This window comes from Adiantum capillus-veneris, chromosome 6, assembly GCF_014529385.1.
Source record: "Adiantum capillus-veneris isolate H3 chromosome 6, ASM1452938v2, whole genome shotgun sequence".
NCBI lineage: Eukaryota > Viridiplantae > Streptophyta > Polypodiopsida > Polypodiales > Pteridaceae > Adiantum > Adiantum capillus-veneris.
Genome location: NC_140936.1, coordinates 103589694 through 103612761, shown reverse-complemented (window position 1 = coordinate 103612761; position 23068 = coordinate 103589694). Strand labels below are relative to the sequence as shown.

Genomic DNA, 23068 nt, shown 5'->3' with positions numbered 1-23068 from the left:
TTCAGCCCGCAGGTACATACGGCAAAATTGCAAAAGTTCAAAACACAGGAGAAATTCCCACAGGAACTTTCAATCTCGGCCTTTCCGGATTTTCCGAATTTTCGCATTCTCAAAATCCTGTATTTTCAGACCTGCAGGGATTTATTTGCAAGGAATTTGGAAACTGCAGAGCTCACAGAAATTGCAAATTGACACATACAGAAAGCAAATATATGCCATGTAGGCTGAATGTGGAAACATATGTATGCATAATGCGGTGCGTATAGGTTGCTCTCTCCTCTCTCTCAGAAAGTGAAACAAATAAGGCAAGACAAATGGCGGCGCACTACATGGTCACAAGCAAGAGGATGACAGCCATTGAAAAGGAGTTGAAAGAATGCAAAGCCCACATGGATGAGTGGAAGAAAGAGAAGAATTTAATTCTCGAATGGAAAAAGAGGGAGGAACAGGCGAGGGAACTAGAACGCAAGGAGTTCCGGGATGAAATTCAAGCTTTAAAAAGTAGCATCTCAGCCCTTCGGGAGGAACTTGACGAAACCAAAGAGGGAAGACGCCTTGAAGATGGGGAAATTCAGCCATCAATGATTGACGAGCTGAATAGTATACGAGCACAAGTCAAAGAAATAAAGGAGGAAGGAGAAATGAAGACCTCATGGGTGGAGGTTCTCTCCAAAAAGCAAAAGAAAATGGACGAGGCTGAAAAATGGATTGAAGTTGTCAAGAAGGGAAAGGGCAAGGAAATTCCGACTACACCCGACATCATCAACAAAACACTAGAAGAGGAACAACGAAGAAGGGTACGCGCTCTACACGTGAGAGTGACCGGCCTAAAAGATTCAGATAAGGTGGACCAAGAGGTGAAGAGCCTCATGTCCATGATGGGGGTGGAGAAGCCCTCGCACACACAAGCTTGGAGAGTGGGCAAGAAGAGTGAAGGTAATGGGGAGAGTTCAAAAGGACGGGCTCTCATTTTGCGCTTTCCCTCCATGGAAGAAAAGAAAGACTTTTTAAAGAAGAGGTCAACCCTCAAGAAAACAGGTATCTTTTTAGGAGATGATCTTACGCTCTCACAGCTTGCGCATATGAGAGAGGTCATGCCAGAGATTATAGCAGCAAGGGGAAGTTAGCTTTCTACAGAAATGGACGAGTAGTGATTACAGAGCACCGCTCTACATGACGGTGCGAGACCTATGGGACCACTCTCAGGATGGCAGTTTGGAACTGTAATGGTTCGTATAGACTTGATGTGGGGGCCTTTGAGGATAGCTTCAGAGACAGAGACATTGTTTTCTACTCAGAGACTCATGAGGCTCCAGGACAGTTGATGCCGCATATATCAGGATACAGATGGGAGACAGCTTGTAGGACATGCACAAGAACTGCGCATGGGACTAGAGGATCAGGAGGTGTAGCAGTTCTTTTCAGAGAGGAGCTCCAACCACTATTGCACATAGTTCGGAGAGATGATCAGGCCAGATACTTGTGGGTGAGGCTGAGGGCAGAGACTGGACGTTTCTTGTACATCGCCATATGCTATTTTCCTCCCAGCACTTCAGTATATGCTTCACCCAGAGGACAGTCTCCTTACTCTGTACTTGATGATGCTATCTGGGAGTTCTCCAGAGATGGAGACATCATACTCCTGGGGGATTTCAATGCCCGTACAGGCAGCTCACAGACAGTCTTCTATGACACATCAGAGGAGATGCTTAGAGAGCTAGAGCCAGAGGAGTTGGGACTTGAGAGATGCTCACACGACAGAGAGCATACAGAGTATGGGAGATACCTGAGAGAGATGACGACTACTCACAGTTTAGCCATACTGAATGGCTTAACGACTTTCCCACTGTCTACAGGTTTTACTTGTTTTCCACATAGACATGGGTCCAGCACTGTAGACTATGTTCTGACACATCCGAGCTTTATCTCTCACATTCAGGATTTCACAGTGGGGCCTAGGCCAGTTGGGATAGCAGTAGATCATGCACTTTTAACATTATCAGTCTCCTTTGAGTACAATACATCTCAGGCCTCACGGGGTGGTGGACATACACGCTATACTTTTACACCAGAGACTGACTTAGTCTATGTAGAGGAGATATGTAGGCTTTTATGCACATCAGAGCCAGTATACACAGTGGAGGAGATCACATCTATGCTGACAGTGACATTACATGGGGCAGCGACAGAGGCATATCCACACACTCAGCCTGGGCAGAGACGTCGTTCTAGGCACATGCCTCAGAACAACTGGTATGATGAGGAGTGTCGACAGAGGAGAGCTCAGATACAGCGGGACCTTACATTGGGAGTGATCACCTATAGACAGTCTCGCATTGCTACACGACTAGTGCGACGGAAGAAGCGAGCTTTCTTGGTCCAGATGGAGCAAGATTTATATCAGCTCTTCCTTAGTAGAGATTCAGGAGAGGCTTGGCGTCTATTCCATGAGAAGTCTCCCCCACCAGTGATTACTTCTACAGAGATATGGGGGCAGTATGCAACATCTTTATACACTGTACCTGGACAACCACCACTACCAGACCCACCACAGCCATGTCCGGCTATGAGCACCTTCTTTACCACTGAGATGGTAAAGGAGGCCATTGACAGGATGAAGACCAGACGGGCACAGGATCATGAGGGTTTGGTAGCAGAGCACATTATACATGCTGGGGATTTGTTGGCAGAGATGCTTGCACGGCTATTCAACCGTGTCATGTGTGAGGGTTTCCCTGAGTCTTGGAGATTATCTACTATTGTACCTATCTTCAAGACAGGTGACCCCACAGTGCCGGGGAATTACCGTACTATCATGGTAGGACACACATTGGCACGGTTATATGCATCCATCCTTGAGCATAGGCTGAGCAGTTGGGCAGAGATTATGGGCATACGAGCACTTGGGCGGCTGGTTTCAGAAGGGGTTTCTCCACACTAGATCATGTCTTTACACTCAGAGCTATCATTGAGGAGGGTCGAGCACATGGTAGACGGATATACTGCAGCTTTGTGGATTTTCGCAAAGCCTTTGACACAGTGCCGAGGGCCAGATTGATGCACCGGCTTATGGAATTGGGGGTACCCACAGAGCTGATGTGGGGGATCATGGCATTGTACAGTTCAGTGATGGGTCATGTACGCACATCAGAGGGGATATCCGACATAGTTCACTCCACCATCGGAGTGAAACAGGGATGCCCACTGTCCTCTACTTTATTTGGTATGTATGTTGATGGGGTCTTTGATTATATTGACAGAGGAGGAGATAGAGGTGCTCAGCTTGCAGGGACATGGATCCCTCTTTTATTGTATGCTGACGATATCGTGTTGATATCAGACTCGCCAGAGGGTATGCAGAGACATTTGGACGCATTGCATAGTTTTGCAGAGGATAGTGGATTGTCTGTCAACCTTGGTAAAACCAAGGTCATGGTATTTAATACCACGCCACAGTGGGTTAGAAGATCAGCACCTACTTTCACATATGGACAGGACAGTATGGAGTACACTGATGCATACACATATCTTGGGGTGGTCTTTAGTGGACCGAGGTTCACACTGAAAGTGGCAGCAGACACTAGATTGACTCGTGCCTACGCAGCCCTAGGTGGTTTAGAGAGGATTTGTTCGTTTGGTGATTTCCCGACGTTACCCTCGGGTGGCGTGACTAACAAGGGAACATGGACTGACTAACATGGCATGAAAAGACTTTTTACTCCCCCGAGGGGGAAACTTGCTTCCATTCCCCGTTGACATGCTACGATACGGCATGGAGGCGCTTTTCCCTTTGTCGGCAAGTCCGCAAGGTAATCTGTCTTTGACTCCTTTGCGTGCACGCGAAGCAAAGGCAGTTCCTTGCTGGCTTGCCGGCTCTAGCCCAAAAAAGTAAAAAGTAAAATGTTTGCAAGTTCAATTCCAGGAACCTCGAACAAAGCTCTGGCTTTTCGATACTTTGGTCGCTTCAGTTATGCACTACGCGGTTCAGGTTTGGGGACCGTCTATTGACAGTGCTGGATGGACTAATATGGAGAGACCCCTGATATCTATGATTTCTAGGCTGATTAGAGCCAAGGCCTCAATCCCACATGACATCATACGAGCGGAGCTGGTTGCCCCACCTATGGAGGTTGAGGCACTCACCAGATCAGTATCATTTGTACACAGCTTATGGGACACCACCAGGGACAGGTATGCCAGGCTTGCTCTCGAGTCATCCAGACAGCTGGCATTACAGGAGATACATCATGTTGGTATGCACAGATGAGCTCATGGTTTCAGAGGCATGGTTTCAGCATGGACAGGCTGCCCCCTTTCCAGTATTCTCTTGATGCACCATCCATGGCTCTTACACGGATGGAGACTACTAGACTCATTCGGCAGGATCTTATCCAGCTTGATAGCAAGAGGACATGGATAGAACCATCACGGGAGTTGGGTACGAAGAGGGTTTTCTATAGAGAACATCTTCTTCAACTCACGACAGACGGATTTGTCACACGGCCCAGTTACATGGACACACATCTATCTCATAGGTTACGATGTGCTATTGGCCAGATTCACACATCTTCACACCAGCTTGGGATTGAGACAGGTAGATTCAGAGGCATACCAGCAGACAGTAGGATATGTCAGTTATGCCATGCAGAGCTAGAGACAGAGTTTCACTACATATGTCGCTGCACAGTCTACTATGAGATACGGGGACGCTTTCATTGTCTATTCAGAGATGGTTTTGACTCGTTAGACAGAGTCATGAGATATCAGGATCAAAGATGTCTCGGATTATTCCTACTTGAGATTCAGAGACATAGAGACGCTCTATTGAATGGGCAAAGACAGAGACAGTCCCAGAGACGCATCTCAGATTTCTTCAGTCTGAGTACCACAGAGTCAGAGGGGACACCACCACCAGAGAGCTCGGTTCCCACCCATACACACATCAGCGGTACTCTCATTGATCGAGCTATAGATTTAGGGAGATCGAGACGACCGCGACTGAGGAGGGGAGCCACGCAGCACCGGCGGAGATTGCGGCAGAGGATCCACAGGATTCTAGCACGACACCCAGAATGTTGATCGAGATAGGCTTCATGCTACTACTATATTGTATCATGGTGACACTTATCCCCACTTTGTACCTTTATGGCATGATACCATTGCTCAGCCTACCAGCCACCCATAGGAGTCGGTAGCACTCCTATCAGTTCTTTGTTTGTAGTTTTCTTGTTTGTACCCAGACTTGGTACTAGACTCATCATTGTAATCAATTGGTCTCATAGGTCATTTTGGCCTCTTGTAGACGTTAATATATCATTTCATTTCATTTCTCTCTCTCTCTCTCTCTCTCTCTCTCTCTCTCGGGTGTGTGTGTGCTAATAAAAAGAGGAAAATGGTATAACCTTTCTATCATCCAAGTGTGGTAGATTGGTTATGTTATTTCCCTCTTGAATAACAGATCTTGAGTTCAACTCTCCTCGTTGAATAGATCTTTTAGGTCTCTTGGGATAGTTTCCTATGACGTTAAAATACTCTTCTTCTCGGGTGTGTGTGTGTGTGTGTTGGGAGGGGAGGGGGGGCGGTGTGTGCTATTAAAAAGAGAAAATGGTATAACCTTTCTATCACCCAGGTGTGGTAGATTGGTTATGTTATTTCCCTCTTGAATAACAAGTCTTGAGTTCAACTCTCCTCGTCGAATAGATCTTTTAGGCCTCTTGGGATAGTTTTCTACAACGTTAAAATACTCTTCTTCTCGGGTGTGTGTGTATGGGGGGGGGGGGGGGGGGGGGGGGGGGTTGTGCTATCAAAAAGAGAAAATGGTATAACCTTTCTATTACCCAAGTGTTGTAGATTGGTTATGCCATTTCCCTCTTGAATAACAAGTCTTGAGTTCAACTCTCCTCGTCGGATAGATCTTTAGGATAGTTTCTTGCGACGTTAAAATACTCTTCTTCACGGGTGTGTGTGCGCGCTAATAAAAAGAGGAAAATGGTATAACCTTTTTTATCACCCAAGTGTGGTAGATTGGTTATGCCATTTCCCTCTTGAATAACAAGTCTTGAGTTCCAACTCTCCTCGTCGGATAGATCTTTAAGGTCTCTTGGGATAGTTTCCTACGACGTTAAAATACTCTTCTTCTTCTTCTCCTCTCTCTCTCTCTCTCTCTCTCTCTCTCTCTCTCACGTGTGTTGCAGTATATATTGTGCTTGGAGTGTCCAATTCTATCATAGTGGTATCAGAGCTCAGTTGATTCTTCTACGAAGGCGCCGATCCCTTTTTTTGCAACATGCATGGATTTCGATTGTGAATGTGCCAGGGAGAATCTTGTTCCATCTATACTCGCACAAGTGAAGAACCAACGGAGGTTCTAGTCAAAGTCGCCCTCTTTTCAAGGAATCAGGATTAGAGTGTGGCCCTCTTCCACCGAGTGACCTCGACAGGATGGGATTCCATCGTCAACTACAGGTTGACACCTGCGCCAACGAGATGCTCAAGTATGCCAAGGATCCACATTATGAAAAGTTTCTGAAGAATCACCAACTTGACAAGATTCATTCGTGGCTGGCATTCACTTACCTCTCAAGTCCTCAATGAAACAGAAAGCAAAGTCGCAGTGCGGACTAGCAAAAACTGTACTCACAAGATGAATTTGACACCGCTATAGAGCAACACGCCAATAAAGTAATGAAAGCTTCGAATAGAAGGGTTGAGCAACAGATTATCCCGGCTACTTGGTTCAAAAATCTACGTTCGACACAGCTAGTAGATCCAAGAAGCGTGTACGCTTTGCGGATGACCCTAGTTTGTTTGTCTTCACCTTCGAGCGTTCCTCTTCCTCCGACTCGAACGAGGAGGACCGGAAGCGGAGAAAGACTTAAAAGAGCAAGGAGAACAAACGAACCAAGAAGAGAAGATCCCATAAGAGATATCAAAAGCATCGAAAACTGTTTTACGAGGACACCTCGTCCTCGGACGGTTCTGATTGAGACGAGTCAATGTTTGGAAAGAAGCAAAGACATCGGTACCGTCTTAACGAGTTTGACCATCTCAAGAAGAAAGGCGGGTAGATCGAGGATTTAAAGAGGGTGGGCAAACACTCAAGTTTGACACATTTTCCTGCTATAAGGACACCCACAGAGCTCTTTCTTTTATACAACAATTTGGCATTGTCTTTCAGAAGGACGTTTTTCCAAACATCCTAAAGTACGAAGAGCGTCATCTGATTTAAAAGAGAATGCCCATACTTAGTGGTCGACCTTGCTTTTGCGCAAGGAAGCACCTACAAAGTGGTTAAAATTCAAACGTGTCTTCACTTTTGCATTATCGTCAAAGGTTTTGGGACCTTTCTACCAGCCTCTTCCTTTAAGAAAGCTACCTTCAAGCAACAGGTTGAGCATGAAAGCGCGAAGCAAAAGGTACCGATAGGTGCGCGTGGCGATGTAGTGCAGGATTGGGGCAAGAAGAAGGAGGCACAGAGCAGCAGAGAGCTAGCGCTAGAGATCGAAGCAAGAAGAGAGAGAGAGCTCACGTTTTTGGTGAAAACTCAATAAGTGAGTTTTGGGTTTTCCCACTTTTATTATAAGCGACTATAAAAAAATGTGTCCAGGATCAATGTGAACCTGGACAAAGTATAAAAATGTGCAATAAGGGGTTATTTAGGCCTTTAACCCAACAACCTCCCACTTAAAGGCATAAATGACGCCTTTAAGTTAACCAACTCCCACTAGCTGTATGCAATGCTCATGTTGAGCCTTAGCAAGACTCTTGGTGAGAACATCTGCAGGGTTATCCTGTGCATGGATCGTAAGTCAAGGTGACTAGATCATTCTCCAATACCTGACGTATGAAGTGGTACTGCACATATATGTGTTTAGTACGCGCATGAAACGTGGCATTTTTGGCTAAATAGATAGCACTCTGGCTCTCACAACCCAACACGAGTGTATGAGCAGGCATGCCAAGTTCTTTTGCAAGTCTGTCCAACCAAGTGGCATCCTTTGAAGCCTCTGTGGCTGACATATAAACCGCATCAGTAGTACTCAATGCCACAATTTTTTACAACCTAGAACACCAAGAGACTGCACCACCAGCAATGGAAAATACATATCCACTGGTAGATTTCTTGGTATCCATGTCACCTGACATGTCTGCATCACAATATCCCTGCAACTTTAAGTTACTTTTTCCATAACAAATACACTTTGATTGTGTACCTTTCAAAATCTCAAAATGCATTTGACAGCTTCCCAATGCTCTTTGCCAGGATTCGACATGTATCGAGTAACAACTCCCACTGCATAAGCAATGTCGGGACGAGTGGCAACCATAGCATACATAAGAGAACCACAACCTGATGCATATGGGATTCCCTTTATTGCTTTCAATGCCACCTCATCCTTTGGGCAATCTGCTTTGCTAAGCTTAGTGTATGGAGGTAAAGGTACTCCAAGAGGCTTAGCATCAGCCATATTAAACCTGTCAAGTACTTTTGCAATGTACCTTTCTTGAGATAAAAACAGCAATTTCAGCTCTCTATCTCTTTTAATACGCATGCCCAAAATATGCTCTGCATCACCCAAATCCTTCATAGCAAATACTGAATTTAGCTTTCGTTTCAGAGCATCAAGACTAGTCTTATGTTTCCCGGCAAGCAGCATGTCATCAACATAGAGAACAAATATGATGGGACTACCATCTTCATCCCTTTTCAAATACAAACAATGATTTGCATGGTTGCGTTTAAAGCCTTGAGACAGCATAAAAGTGTCAAACTTCTTATACCACTGTCGTGATGATTGTTTAAAACCATACAGAGTCCTTTTCAGTTTGCATACAAGTTCCTCACGCGTAGGAACTACAAAACCTTCAGGTTGTTTCATGTATATGTCCTCTTCAATGTCACCATGCAAAAACGATGTTTTTATATCCATTTGATTCAATTCCAAATCAAGCACTGCAAAGAGAGCAAAAAGGACTCGTAAAGTTGTAAGCTTTACAACAGAGGAAAAGATTTCTTGAAAATCAATTCCTTCTTTCTGTGCATATCCTTTTGCAACCAATCTTGCCTTGTACTTGCGTTTTTCATCCACAATCTTAATCTTGTACACCCATTTGTTAGAAAGAGCCTTTCTCCCTTTAGGCAATGGCACAAGATCCCAAGTATCATTTGCCATACAAGGATTTCATTTCCTCTTGCATTGCAAGCTCCCACTTACTGCTTGACTCACATGATTTGGCCTCTTTATATGTAAGAGGTTCACCCTCATCTGTCAACATTACATGATCCAAAGAGGGATTAAATCTCTGGAGTTGCCTTCTCAAACGAGTTGACTTGCGTACCCAATGATCTACATTCTTAGGCAACGGTTCTACATCATAAGGCAACTCATTTTCAGTTCTATCATGCTGCTGAAAATCATTTTCAGCCAATTCAGGTGGTTTTCCATCCTCATTAGAGGCATCAAAATCATGTCCTACCTCTTCTGGCTCAAGGTTAACCGGCTGATTATCAATTTCAGCTTGTAGTAATGCATCATGAGGCTCTTTTTCAACATCAATGGGTGGCACGGAAGGCTGAAATCTGACTGTTTTCTTGTTAGCATCAGATTTTGTAGCATTCTTAAGCAATTTCGCCTCATTGAACACTGCATCTCGGCTGCGTATTACCTTTTTAAACTGTGGTAACCACATTATATAGCCCATTTCCCCTTCTTCCCCATAACACAGGAAGACTCCTTCAATGGACTTCATATCAAGCTTTATTCTCAAGTCATTGCGTACATGAACAAAAGCTTCCCAGCCAAATACTCTCAAATGATCATAAGAGGCAGGTTTGCCAAACCAAACCTCCTCTGGAATGTCATTTTCCAACGTACTATTAGGAGAGTGATTGCAAATATGAACTGCAATTTTCAATGCCTGCCCCCAAAACTCTTGGAAACGATTAGCGGTGGACAACATGCAACGCACTCTCTCGCATAAAGTACGATTATACCTCTCAGCAACACCATTAGAAGACGGATTATAAGGGGATGTCAACTCCCTTTTAATCCCATTTTCATCACAAAAACGCTTAAATTCAGCACATACATACTCTCCTCCATTATCAGATCTGAGACATTCAGTCATAACCTTTTCCCTCAACAATTGTGTAACGCACAATATGGTTTTTCTCATCAAGTAGCCTTCCCGAATGGAGTATCTTGCTACTGTCTCCCCATCTCGTATCTGTGTGAAAATATCTGCAAAATCTGTATATGTGGCATACTGGTCGACCATATCCTCGAAGCTCCCATGATGTATCGTGGAAATAGCCAGAACCAACGGCTTCCGAGACAAAGCATCTGCCACCACATTCTTCTGTCCCTGCACATGGACAATCTGGAAGTGAAACTGTGACAAGATGTTCGCCCACCGCATCTGCTTTTCCGAAAGCTGCTTTTGTGACAAGAAGTAGCGCAAACTCTGATGGTCTGTAAAGACAGTAAAATCCGCTCTGAGTCGGTAATGCCCGCCACTGAGTAAGAGCATGGATAACCCCCAAAAGCTCTTTCTCATAAATGTGTGTTGTCATCTTCGGCCTAGAGAACAATCGGCTCTCGCAAGCAATGACATGGCCTTCTTGCATTAAGACCACACCCAGACAACCGGAATATTATGGCTGGACGGCGGCCAAAAAGTGGTCGGAAAACAACCGGTCGGTTGGCCGGTGGCCGGTAGTCAATGGTTGATGGCCGGTGGTCTGAAGTCAATGGCCGGTGGCCGGTGGCCGGAAGTCAATGGCCGGTGGCCGAACTCAAAAGCAGACTTGTCTTCTCAAGGGCGGCCACACATGGGCGGATTGGAGAGTCCGATTTAGACTTATTCGCACAAGGGCGGCTACACATGGCTGTCTCTCATAAGAGAGGGCAGCTCTTTTGGCCTATAAAAGGAGGCCATTTCTACATACATTTCATAGTGTGAAGTTGATGCAACAAGGTGAGTGTGAGGTGGTGAGAGTGAAGCAAGGCGAGAGCTCTATCAAGGGTTTAATCCCTTTGTAAACTACTTCTTCTTTTGAAGTGCTAAAGCCATTGAGTGGCTGCTTTCCCGTGGACGTAGCCCACATTGGGTGAACCACGTATATCGTGTGTACTCTCTCTCTCTACTCTATAATTTCGTGTATGTAAATTTGTCTCTCTCCATTAAGTAATCTACTCAATTATCTATTTAGCCACGTCTTATTTCCTAACAACGGGCATCAGAGCAAGGTTTGTTCGTAGCTAAATTATCTCAAGGAAAGGATTCCTTGAATTGAGTGGGAGTTACGGCGGAGGAAGGGAAGCTCAAGGTTGAGAAGTTCAACGGCAAAAACTACCAACATTGGAAGATGCAGATTGAAGACTATCTCTACCAGAAGGACCTCTATTTGCCACTAGGCGGTCTTGCGAAGAAGCCCGCAACAATGGTAGATGAAGCATGGATTGTCCTTGATCGAAAGGCACTGGGAACAATCCGGTTAAGCTTGGCGTCAACGGTGGCCTTCAATGTTTCGGAGATGAAGACCACGGAGGACTTGATGAAGTCAATTGACGACTTCTACGAGAAACCATCGGCATCCAATAAGGTATTTCTTATGAAGCTCTTGTTCAATCTAAAGATGGCAGAGAATGGTTCAGTTGCAGAACACCTAAATGACTTTAACACAAACATAAGTCAACTTCGATCGGTGAAAATCAATTTCGATGACGAAGTGCGAGCTCTCCTTATACTATCATCTCTACCGAATAGTTGGGACAACCTTGTGATGGCTGTAAGTAATTCTATTTCTGGCACAAATACTCTTAAGTTTGATGATGTTGTGGGTGTTCTCCTAAGCGAGGAAATACGAAGGAGAAGCACAGGAGAATCATCAAGTGCTGCATTGTCAGTGGAAACAAGAGGAAGGCCTAAGGAGAGGTTCAAAAACCAAAAGGGTCGTGATCACTCAAGATGAAGCAAGTCACGCTCAAAGTCAGTTCTTGAATGTTGGAACTGCGGCAAGAAGGGCCACGTCAAGAAGGATTGCTGGTCCAAGAAGAAGAAGGAGACAGAGTCTCAAGACAACAAGCCAACATTGGAGGCCAATGTGGCAGGTAAAGTAGAGCAAGATGCTCTAATTCTCTCATTAGACAATGTGTCTAATTCCTGGATAGTAGATTCCGGGGCTTCATTCCATGCGACACCACACAAGCAACATTTCCAAGACAACACCAAAGGTAATTTTGGATATGTATACTTGGGAGATTATGAAGCTTGTGAGATTGTCGGCAAAGGTACAGTTTCTGTCAAAACTGCTAACGGAAATGAATGGAAGCTTAAAGATGTTAGGCATGTTCCTTCTCTTCGAAAAAATTTAATCTCTACAGGACAATTGGACGATGAAGGTCACAACATTGCATTCGGAAATAAACGGTGGAAGATCTCAAAGGGATCTTTGGTGGTTGCCAAGGGAGAAAAGGTCGGTACACTTTACTTGTGTACTGTTAGCACGCAACCTTCAGCTTGTGCAGCAACTATAGAAGTTGACAGTGCGGTGTGGCACTAACGACTTGGGCATATGAGTGCCAAAGGAATGCAAATCCTTCAAACAAAGAAGCTTCTACCAGGTTTGAAAGAAGTGGACTTAGAGTTCTGTGAAGATTGTGTTTATGGTAAACAAAAGAGGGTAAAATTTCAAAAATCAGGAAATGAAAGAAAAAATAAAAAACTTGAGTTGGTTCATTCTGATGTTTGGGGTCCTGCAAGTACACCATCACTTGGTGGCTCATTGTACTATGTAACATTCATAGACGATGCGACTAGAAAAACATGGGTTTATGTCATGAAGAATAAATCCGATGTATTTTCCATTTTTCAAAGGTGGAAAGCCTTTGTGGAGAATGAAACAGGTACCAAGGTTAAATGCCTCAGATCCGACAATGGAGGCGAATATTGCAGCCAAGATTTTGAAAGCTTTTGTGCTAGCAATGGCATTCGGAGGCAAAGGACAACCCCAAGGACACCTCAACAAAATGGGATTTCGGAAAGGATGAACATGACAATCATGGAGCGAGCACGAAGCATACGGCTACATGCAGGCCTACCGCTTGAGCTTTGGGCGGAAGCTGTAAGTACGTCTGTATACTTAATCAATCGGTCACCCTCAACGGCATTGGATGGGGGAGTTCCAGAAGAGGCATGGACAGGTAAACCGGTGAATTATGCATTTCTCAAAGTGTTTGGGTGTGAGGCTTTCATGCACATAGATAGAAGCCTAAGATCAAAGCTAGATGCAAAGTCCAAAAAGTGCTTCTTCATTGGCTATGGAGAAGGTGACTTTGGGTATCGCCTATGGAATCCTGAAGATGGTAAAATCTTAAGGAGTAGGGATGTAATTTTTAACGAACAAAATATGTACAAAGATTACTTGGAAAGAAAACAAACAAAAGAAACAGGTGATGAGTACATGGAGCTTGAGGACGGTGAAGACTCAAGGACTGCAAACGGTGACAATGTGCAACAACGTCAACCAAATAAGGAGCCTCAACCTATTCCCCGAAGATCTACAAGAGCAAGTAGACCTCCAGAAAGGTTTGTTCCTTCCTTCAACCATCTCTTGATCTCAGATTCTGGAGAGCCGGAATCATACGAAGAAGCTATGCAACATGAATCCAAAGAAGAATGGACGAAGAGCATGCAAGTGGAGATGGACCCACTACATCGCAACCAAACATGGGAGTTGGTTGAGTTGCTTAAAGGTAAGCGGGCTCTTCAAAACAAATGGGTGTACAAGGTGGAGGAAGAAGAAGGTGGGAAGAAAAGATACAAGTCTAGGCTTGTGGTAAAAGGGTTTTTTCAAAACAAAGGTATTGACTTCAATGAAATATTTTCTCCTGTTGTAAAAATGAACTCAATTAGGCTTGTCTTAAGCCTTGTGGTTGCTCATGATCTAAATCTCGAGCAAATGGATGTAAATACGGCATTCTCTCATGGTGACTTAGAGGAGGAAATCTACATGCTTCAACCAAAGGGGTATTAAGTAAAAGGTAAGGAGAAAATGGTTTGCAGATTAAAGAAGAGCTTATATGGTTTAAAGCAAGCATCAAGACAATGGTACTTGAAGTTTGATCGATGGATGTTGGATCATGGATTCACAAGATGCAACTCGGATCACTGCGTCTACACGAAGAATTTGGGAGATTGGAAATTCATCATCCTAATGTTGTATGTTGATGACATGTTAATTGCAAGTGCTAACATGCAGGACATCAAAGACCTAAAAGAGGAGCTGTCCAAATCTTTTTCAATGAAAGATTTAGGTGCTGCAAAGAGGATACTTGGTATGAAAGTATCAAGGGACAGGACGAAGAAGACAATAAAGCTATCTCAAGAAGATTACATCAAGAAGGTACTAGAAAGGTTTGCAATGCAAAATGCAAAACCAGTTTCTACACCTTTGGATGGTCATTTTAAACTAACGAAGGATATGTGTCCAAAGACACAAGAGGAGATAGCCTATATGTCTAAAGTTCCATATGCTGCAGCGGTAGGTTCTCTAATGTATGCTATGGTCTGGACAAGGCCAGACATTGCACATGCAGTGGGAGTTGTGAGTAGGTTCATGGACAACCCAGGTAAAGAGCATTGGCAAGTTGTGAAGTGGATACTTAGGTATCTAAAAGGGACAACAACAAATGCTTTGTATTTTGGAGGAACTGATATTTTTCTAGAAGGGTATGTTGATGCAGATATGGCAGGTGACAAAGATACTCGAAGGAGCACTATTGGCTATGTGTTCATGGTTGGAGGCACAGCAGTAAGCTGGGCTTCAAAGCTGCAGAAAGTGGTTTCACTTTCTACCACGGAAGCAGAGTATGTAGCAATGACGGAGGCAAGCAAAGAAATTATGTGGCTTCACAGATTCTTAGAAGAGCTTGGATTCAAACAAGACAATTGTGTCTTGTACAGTGATAGCCAAAGCGCTATCCATCTTGCGAAGAACTCAGCCTTTCATTCAAGGACAAAGCACATTGAGGTGAGATATCACTTCATACGCACTCTTTTGGAAGAGGGACAGCTAAAGCTAGGAAAGGTGCATACAAGTGAAAATGCTGCAAACATGTTTACAAAGGCGGTCAACAAGGAGAAGTTGAGCTTTTGCTCATCTTCAATCGGCATTCAAGGATAAGAAGCCAGGATGGAAAGCAGTCACAGGTTTGGTTTGGAGATCAGTCTCCAAGTGGGAGATTGTTAAGTATGGAGCCTGATTTACCCTTGTAATTTTCTGTGGTAAAAGCGCACATTTGTAAGGCCCCCATTATGAGGAGAAGCCATCGTGCGTGAAGGAAAATCACTCACCGGAAACCAAAATTTTCACGGACAAGAATCAGGGGCAACTTTAGAGGCCTCGGGGACAGAGGCCCCCGAGACTTTTTTTTTTCGCCGGAATATTATGGCCAGATGGCGGCCAGAAAGTGGTCGGAAAACAATCGGTCGGTTGGTTGGTGGCCGGTAGTCAATGGCCGATGGCCGATGGTCGGAAGTCAATGGCCGGTGGCCGGTGGCCGAATTCAAAAGCAGACTTGTCTTCTCAAGGGCGGCCACACATGGGCGGATTGGAGGGTCCGATTTGGACTTATTCGCACAAGGGCGGCTACACATGGCTGTCTCTCATAAGAGAGGGCAGCTCTTTTGGCCTATAAAAGGAGGCCATTTCTACATACATTTCATAGTGTGAAGTTGATGCAACAAGGTGAGTGTGAGGTGGTGAGAGTGAAGCAAGGCGAGAGCTCTATCAAGGGTTTAATCCCTTTGTAAACTACTTCTTCTTTTGAAGTGCTAAAGCCATTGAGTGGCTGCTTTCCCGTGGATGTAGCCCACATTGGGTGAACCACGTATATCGTGTGTACTCTCTCTCTCTACTCTATAATCTCGTGTATGTAAATCTGTCTCTCTCCATTAAGTAATCTACTCAATTATCTATTTAGCTACGTCTTATTTCCTAACACTAGGCTGGACAAGACCCTTTTCCAAAAGGTCTTTTACTTGGTTCATAATCTCTTCATTCTGTGCTCGGCTCACACGGTAAGGTGGTTGGTTCGGTCCAGGTATCAGATCAATGGGTATGATCTTCAGGAGGAGCAGGTGGTAACTCGCCTGGTAGGCCTTCTGAGAAGCAATCGGCGTGAGAGTGGAGAAAATTTTGGCGTTCTTTATCAAGTTTAAACATATTTGTCCTATCCTTATCGCTCAATTCTTTCATAAAGATCGAGTAAACAAACAGACTGGATTTCATTAATTTTGGAATGGCCGAAGCCTATATAATAGGGACAGACTCGCCCTTCAGTTTAATATCAAGTACAATGGTTCTGCCCTTCTTTGTTGTCAAAGTCGCTTTCCTCGCCCAATAATCGACCACGACGTTGTTCTTGTGGTACCAAGGAATCCCTAAGAGAACATCACAACCCTCCAAAGGCATTATGAAGAAGTCCTCATGCCCCAAATACCCTTGACAATGCAACCGAAGTTTGCCAATGACAGGTGTAATGGCTACGTCCCTGTCGGGTGCCGCTAGAACAGCCTTCGCAAGTGGTCCCATCTTATCGGGAGTGATCTCGAGCCGCGCCGCCAATTTTGGTGAAATGAAGTTGGCCTTGGCTCCTCTAGCAAAGAAGATCAGGGCCTCTTGATCTTTCACTTTGCCCCAAGCTCAGCAAAGTTCTGTACTCTCGTCCATGATGTTGGGATCGGTACCCACACAATCTGGAACCAGTCCTGTTTTCATCTTGCCTTTTCGTCCACGTTCCTCAACTGCTCTCGAACTCTCAGGCCCGTCGTTGTCCTTATCATTCTGTTCTTTGTGTGCCTTTACAGGGCACTTCGCGGAGATATGTCCATGTTCCCCGCATCCAAAGCACTTCCCCTCCTTGATGAAGCGAGCTCGCTCCTGAGGAGTAAGCTTGGGTCGTGCATCCTTTTTCTCTGGATTGCTCTTTTTCTTTCTACTTTCATTCCTAGAAGTTTGTTCGGCTCGTTGTCTCATGGCCTCATCTGTGGGTTAGGTCAGACTGCCAGAGTTAATGGCTAAGCCCCCGCTTCGCATGACTCATCAACTCCTGAATAGAAGCTGACTTCTGCTCCAAGGAGTGATCTCGGATCTTTGTAGGTAGACCCAAGGTGAACCGCTCAATCTGTTCTCTGAACGAGATCTTTTTGAATGAAGAGGCGGGTAGAAAAGAGCTCCAGAATCTCTCACAGTAAGCATTTATTGTATCTTTCTTGGTCATCCGAAGATGGTTCCAAGCAGCTTGTATATCGCGTTCATACTCTTGCGTCAACCAAGAAGAAATAAAAAGCCTCTTAAATTTCAGCCATTTAACTGGCACAGTTTTGTTTAAAAGAAGTGTGGACCACCAAGTGCGAGCATTCCCCTTAAAGTAAGAGGTAGCTCTCCAAATCTTGGAGTGCTCTGAGTAGCGTCCTCCCGCGAAAGCAATGTCAAACTGCTGTATAAAAGACAAAGCCTTCGAAGCATCTGAATATCCTGAAAAAGTATCAAATTTGATGGAGTGTCCACCTTCCTTAAACTCTCGGACTTTCTTACTTTTATCTTCCAAAAATCAAACGGGTTGGCTTTATAAAAATTCTTCTTGTTCGCATAAAAGTTTCTGTCATCGGAGTCTAAATTGTCTGTACACGAGTCCTCAGTAGAATTGTCAGTCACTGGGCGAGATTTAGTCTTCTTCGCCTTTTTCTTGCCCGTTCCGAAGCGTTGTTTCTTGCTTCGCTTTTTACCTTTTCTATCTTCTTCGCTCGAATCTGAAGAGCTAGAAGAACTGTCAGAAGAAGAAGAAGAAGAAGAACTGGGTACTCCGTCAAAGTGAACACGCTTCTTCTGTTTCTTTGCTTTGTCAAATGTCGATTGACGACCCAAATAACTTGGGAAGTCAGTGCCTTTCTTTTGCTTTTTGCCGTGCTTTTTGGCTTTCTTTTGCACATCAAAAAGCTGAGCAATGCGTGCATCAACCACCTCTTCTAATTCCTTCTCTGAATATTTCTTGTGAGCAGAAGGTTTCTTGAGAGCAGGTTTCGGGGGTGGTGTTGTGGTTTTCTGCCATTGCTCGTGCACTTCCTGAAAAGATATATTTTGCAAATTTTCGATCATTCGCAAAATTGAGCATCATTTTTGTTGCATCACCGATCAATTGACGATGCTCCATCTCTCGTCACTCCGCCTGAATTGGCCGAGGTGGGCCATACTCTCTGCCGGAATCTTCGTTGTGATCCCTGCCCGCATCTCCAGATGCAGTGGGAGTCGACTGATCCTTGCGTGAAGCCATAGGTGCCGCGGAAGAAAAAAAATAATTTGGGGATCGGATTTCCCGTAGAAGAGAAATCGGCCGTGCTTTGATACCACTCAAACAGACTTGGACACTCCAAGTCAAGAATCAATCACGAGAGCACAAAATAACCACTTCAAAACAATTCACAGATCACAATAGATTTGCACTGGCCCGGCGGAGTTCTGTGCCTAGAGATATTGGCTCCATATTGGCTCCAAAGATTGGCGCCCCTTTCGGTATTTCTTTATGTATTAAATCAATGTCAAAGTACAAGAGAGCGGTTAGGGTTTCACTCTCAGACTCTACGTCCAGATTCTTTGCAGAGTGAGCCCTAAACCGCCAATTTAAAGATTACAAGGGATGCCCAAAAGCAAAGCCCCAAAAGCTTTCAAAATCAAAAGCAAAATTTCTCTCTCAAACCCTCTATAGGGCTTTTAAAAAAATAAATTTAAAGCAATGTAGTCTCTCCCTCACTCTCTCTGCCAAATTGCGTCGCCCAAAGGGCTGCTTTTCAGCGCCGTAAAATCCGGAGGCCCATACTGTTGCCACATGGCGCCTGTTTTAGGGTTTCAGCCAGCAGTTAGGGTTAGGGTTTCCAGAAATTAGGGTTTTTGCAAATTAGGGTTTCTGCTCTCGGTAGCCACATCATCACTTTGTGACACTCTCACATGGTATCAGCAGCTTCAGGCTCTCCTCCCAAGAAGATCAGATCAGCCAGCGTTTTGCAAAAGGCAAGCAAGTGATGGAACTTAGAAAGTTTTCATTGCGGAGGACCCTTTCCACCTGTGTTTTTTGTCTCCATACTTGGCGTCTTTGCTTGTGGCTGCCGGCGCTACCCTTTTTGGGACTTTTCGTCGCCGGAAAACCCCTCTGCTCCATTTGCGTTTTCAGCCAAATCTGCGTTTTTGGGACCTGCTGCATTTTTGGGCAGCAAGGCACCCCCGATCTTGCCTTTTGACACACCGGCTCGGCGTCTGGTGCCTTGCCGGCCCGTATCTTCTCCATTTCCGTCAGATTTCAATCTTTAACCCCTGCTGTTTTCTCTGATTTCAGCCCAATTTGGGTTCTGACATTGATTCCCCACCCTCCGCACAACCTCTGCACCGCTCCGGACCTTGCCGGGAGCGTACGAGCACGCTGAAAATCGCTGGACAGCAGCGTTTTTATCACTTCGCAGTTGCGTTTTTGGATGGACAACAGACACTTGGCTTGTGCTTTTTACAGAGGATGAAGTTACCTCCTACCAGGACACCATCCGATGGTGGTCCGTGCGGTCTCTTAGTGACTACTGGAGTACACGGTATCTTCGACATCGGCTTGATCATCTACGGGCGTATGATCCTTGGGAGATCCATTCATTCCAGCCATCATTCGGCGGTTGCGCACTCTACAGGGGATGGTGACTTGTGGTTTGCTATGGACACACCTATGCACTCATTAGAGGAGTTCACACGAGATATGGCCATGCTCATGGCATATGGGATTCTGACATTTCCAGAGAGGACACCACCATCTTGGGTGCAAACACTTACCACTTGACCTCGACACGTCAGATCACTTTCTTACACGAGCATCTTCATGGACTTAGGGAGAGGATCTTGGATCTCTTCTTGGACAGGTTCATTGCTTGGATCTACAGACTGGAGAGGGACTTTAGTGCTTTGGAGTCTCTTGGAGAGTTTACCCGCGAGATGCAGGAGCTCAGGCATCATATAACTACATCCGGAGATGGATTTCCAAGGGCCCCAATAAGCTTATGCCAAGGAGGCACGCCATTCTTGAATTCATGGGGAAGGTCAGCTCCGGCTACTCCAACAATCATGTCTTCTCAAAGACACGAAGTTTTGGATTGTAGAGGAACTCACCCCCACTACAACTCAAATGCAAACACAAAGAGCTCAAGAAAGTACACGTGGTGCAAGCCAAAGGCAAGTGGGTGGTATATCGCGGAGGGAAGGCAATCATACAGGAGTTCCCCTATCCCTAGCCTCTACATCCCTTCTCGTCTGATCGTGTTTTGTAATCGTAAGGTTGTCCCCATCCAGCCACTAGCATACAGGAGTTCCGCTATCCCAAGCCTTCTACAACTACACCCCTTCTTGTCTTATCTTGTTTTGTAATCCTAAGGTGGTCCCCATCCAGCCACTAGGACTTGCCCAGTCATACCGACCTATGGGTTGTTACCTCGATGTAACAACCGGTTCCCTCCCCATGGTGAGAGGAGACACTCTTGTATGCATGTTTGATCCCCTCACAAGGATGATAAATTCATCTCTCTCTCTCTCTCTCTCTCTCTCTCTCTCTCTCTCTCTCTCTCAATCATTCAATCAAAAAAGGAGGGCTAGACCCTTTGTAAAATATAGCAAAAAATAATTACGAAGCCAGACTGAAGATGGGAAAAGTTAGCTCTGGTGCAGCAGTAAGACATACAGCTGCATATGCAATGGCATGGACAGTACTTGATGGAGCTGGTTAGGTCTGCGCATGATTGTACACCCAATGCATATGGAACTCTTGCATGTCATCTGCTGCTACCCTCGAACTCTAGGAGATTCAGGCTTTTCCTCAGCTTATGCTCAAGTAGTCGTAGCCAGTCATTGACAAACCTTGGTGTCATTTACCTTTTCATTGATTGGGCATGTGCCGCATGTTTCACGTAAGATGCAGGTAACCTGCAAGGCGTCATTGACAGTCCTTGGTGTCATTTACCTTCTCATTGATTGGGCATGTACTGATGTTTCACGTAAGATGCAGGTAACTTGCAAGGCATCATTAAAATATTCTCTTCTGTTCATGTTCAATGCAGTCATAAAAGTATAAACCTCGTCCCCTTTGTAGAGAATGCCAAGCCTTAACTCATGTATTATTTAACCTGTTAAAACATTTAGTCAATTAAATGTGATTTTCTCTACATTCTCTTTCCCTCATAATGGTCCTTTAATTAATATTGGTGGATTATTTGTCACCAATTATTCGTCGTTAATTTTCTGACCATGCAGGCATCAGGGACCAAGTTTCTAGACATAGATCTTACAGAGGGAGATTTTACCGAGTATGATGAGAAGGAGTCTTGTCCTGTTGCTATCAGCAATCTAGAACACCGTTTCGTGGTATCAAAATAACCAAGTATAAGCTCAAGGGATAAGACACTGCTATTGCTATATGGCTGCCGATTGCAGAAGCTGTATTGTACTAGATACTGATTTCTTCCTTTGTTATTGAGAAAGTACTATCAAGACAATATACTGATTTCTCCTTTGTTATTGAGAAAGTACTATCAAGACAATTTTCACGACTAAGGCCCTAGAGGCTTCAAAGTGTATGGGAATGGGGCCTAGGAGTACCCCTTTGGCAGCGGTTTTTCTTTTATGTTAGGGAGGGTATTGGGTGGGGTATGCAAACATGTTTACCTGAGGTGTGGACCCAACCATCTTCAGCAGGTTTGCGTCGTGGTAGCAGTTCTTTGGTTTTACCCTGCCCACACTTTCATATTCAGCTCCTTCAGTCTCTTTGTGATTGTTTCCAGTTGGAAGACATTTCAATACAGTAGCTTGAAACCCTCTATGACTGTTTCTGGCCTTCTTCCCCCATTTCGGTGTTGTAATTATTGCAAGTTTAATTTTAACACTAAAAAGGTGTGTGTGTGTGTGTGTGTGTGTGTGTGTGTGTGAGAGAGAGAGAGAGAGAGAGAGAGAGAGAGAGAGAGAGAGAGAGAGATCTTTAAATCTTTTGGGATTGCTCCTACCACTTTAAAACATTCTTTTCTCTTTCTCATGGGCTGCTAATCTTTCTTTTCTAAGAACCTTGTAGGAGCTATACTCTATGCCTCTCAATAATGCCTGGATATGCATATGGCAAATGTATGGTCAAGGTGACCTCCAAGAAGGATGAGGGTGTCTTTGTAGCTCTAGAGGGTCCATGAACTGAAAAGCCAGGTCACAAAATAACAAAGAATTAGTGGATTATTTTCCTTGCCAAGGGAGTGTGGTCCCTTGTGGGAATGCAATCAATGCATGTTCTGGAAAATGGGAAACGGGAGAACAAGTTATTTGTTCCAGATTTCGGAATTGCTTTTCTTCCATTCCAGACCCACATTCCTCTCTCTCTCTCTCTCTCTCTCTCTCTCTCTCTCTCTCTCTCTCTCACACACACACACACACACACACACACACACACTCATAGATGAACACAAATGCGTATAGATCCATGTATGCATTGTGTGTGTCGTGTGTGCACCTGCATGTGCATGCTATCCTCGAAGGCATTGTAATCCATGGAATGTGCAACAATATAGACACTAAACATTATTGGTATGCTCAACCAAGAAGTAATTCATAATTTTGCCGAGTAGAATTTTGGGATATCACTAAACTCAAATAGGGATAAGCTATCTTCGGGGCTGATTTGTCAATGATAGAATCCATTTTTTTTACTGCCTAGAATGCAACACTATCTAGCTCAGAGAGTTTGAGACCAAGGGCCGTGCATGTTTGATGAAGTCACTAGAGGCACACAATGTATAGGAGTTGGTATTCAATACCGACAGGAGAGAAAACAGAATATAACTTTTTATGTCATAGGAATGATGCCAAGAGACCTTAAAGATCTATGTGATACAACTTGAACAGGACCTAGTACTCAAGAGAGAGTTGAGATAGCCAATCTACCACATTGGGTGATAGAAAGGTTCTACAAGTTTCCTCTTCTTATTCGCACACATACACATA

General features: G+C 44.6%; 1 protein-coding gene across 1 annotated transcript in view; it reads left to right on the top strand.

The window, feature by feature from the left end:
* Positions 1-21975, top strand: part of LOC147456010 (uncharacterized) — a 90849-nt gene extending 68874 nt beyond the window's left edge. Inside the window, exon 4 of the mRNA XM_086514596.1 lies at positions 21341-21975. Within this exon, the coding sequence (XP_086370722.1) occupies positions 21341-21463 (123 nt within the window). The 3' untranslated portion in view covers positions 21464-21975. The remainder of the gene's footprint in view (positions 1-21340) is intronic.
* Positions 21976-23068: the final 1093 nt, after the last annotated feature.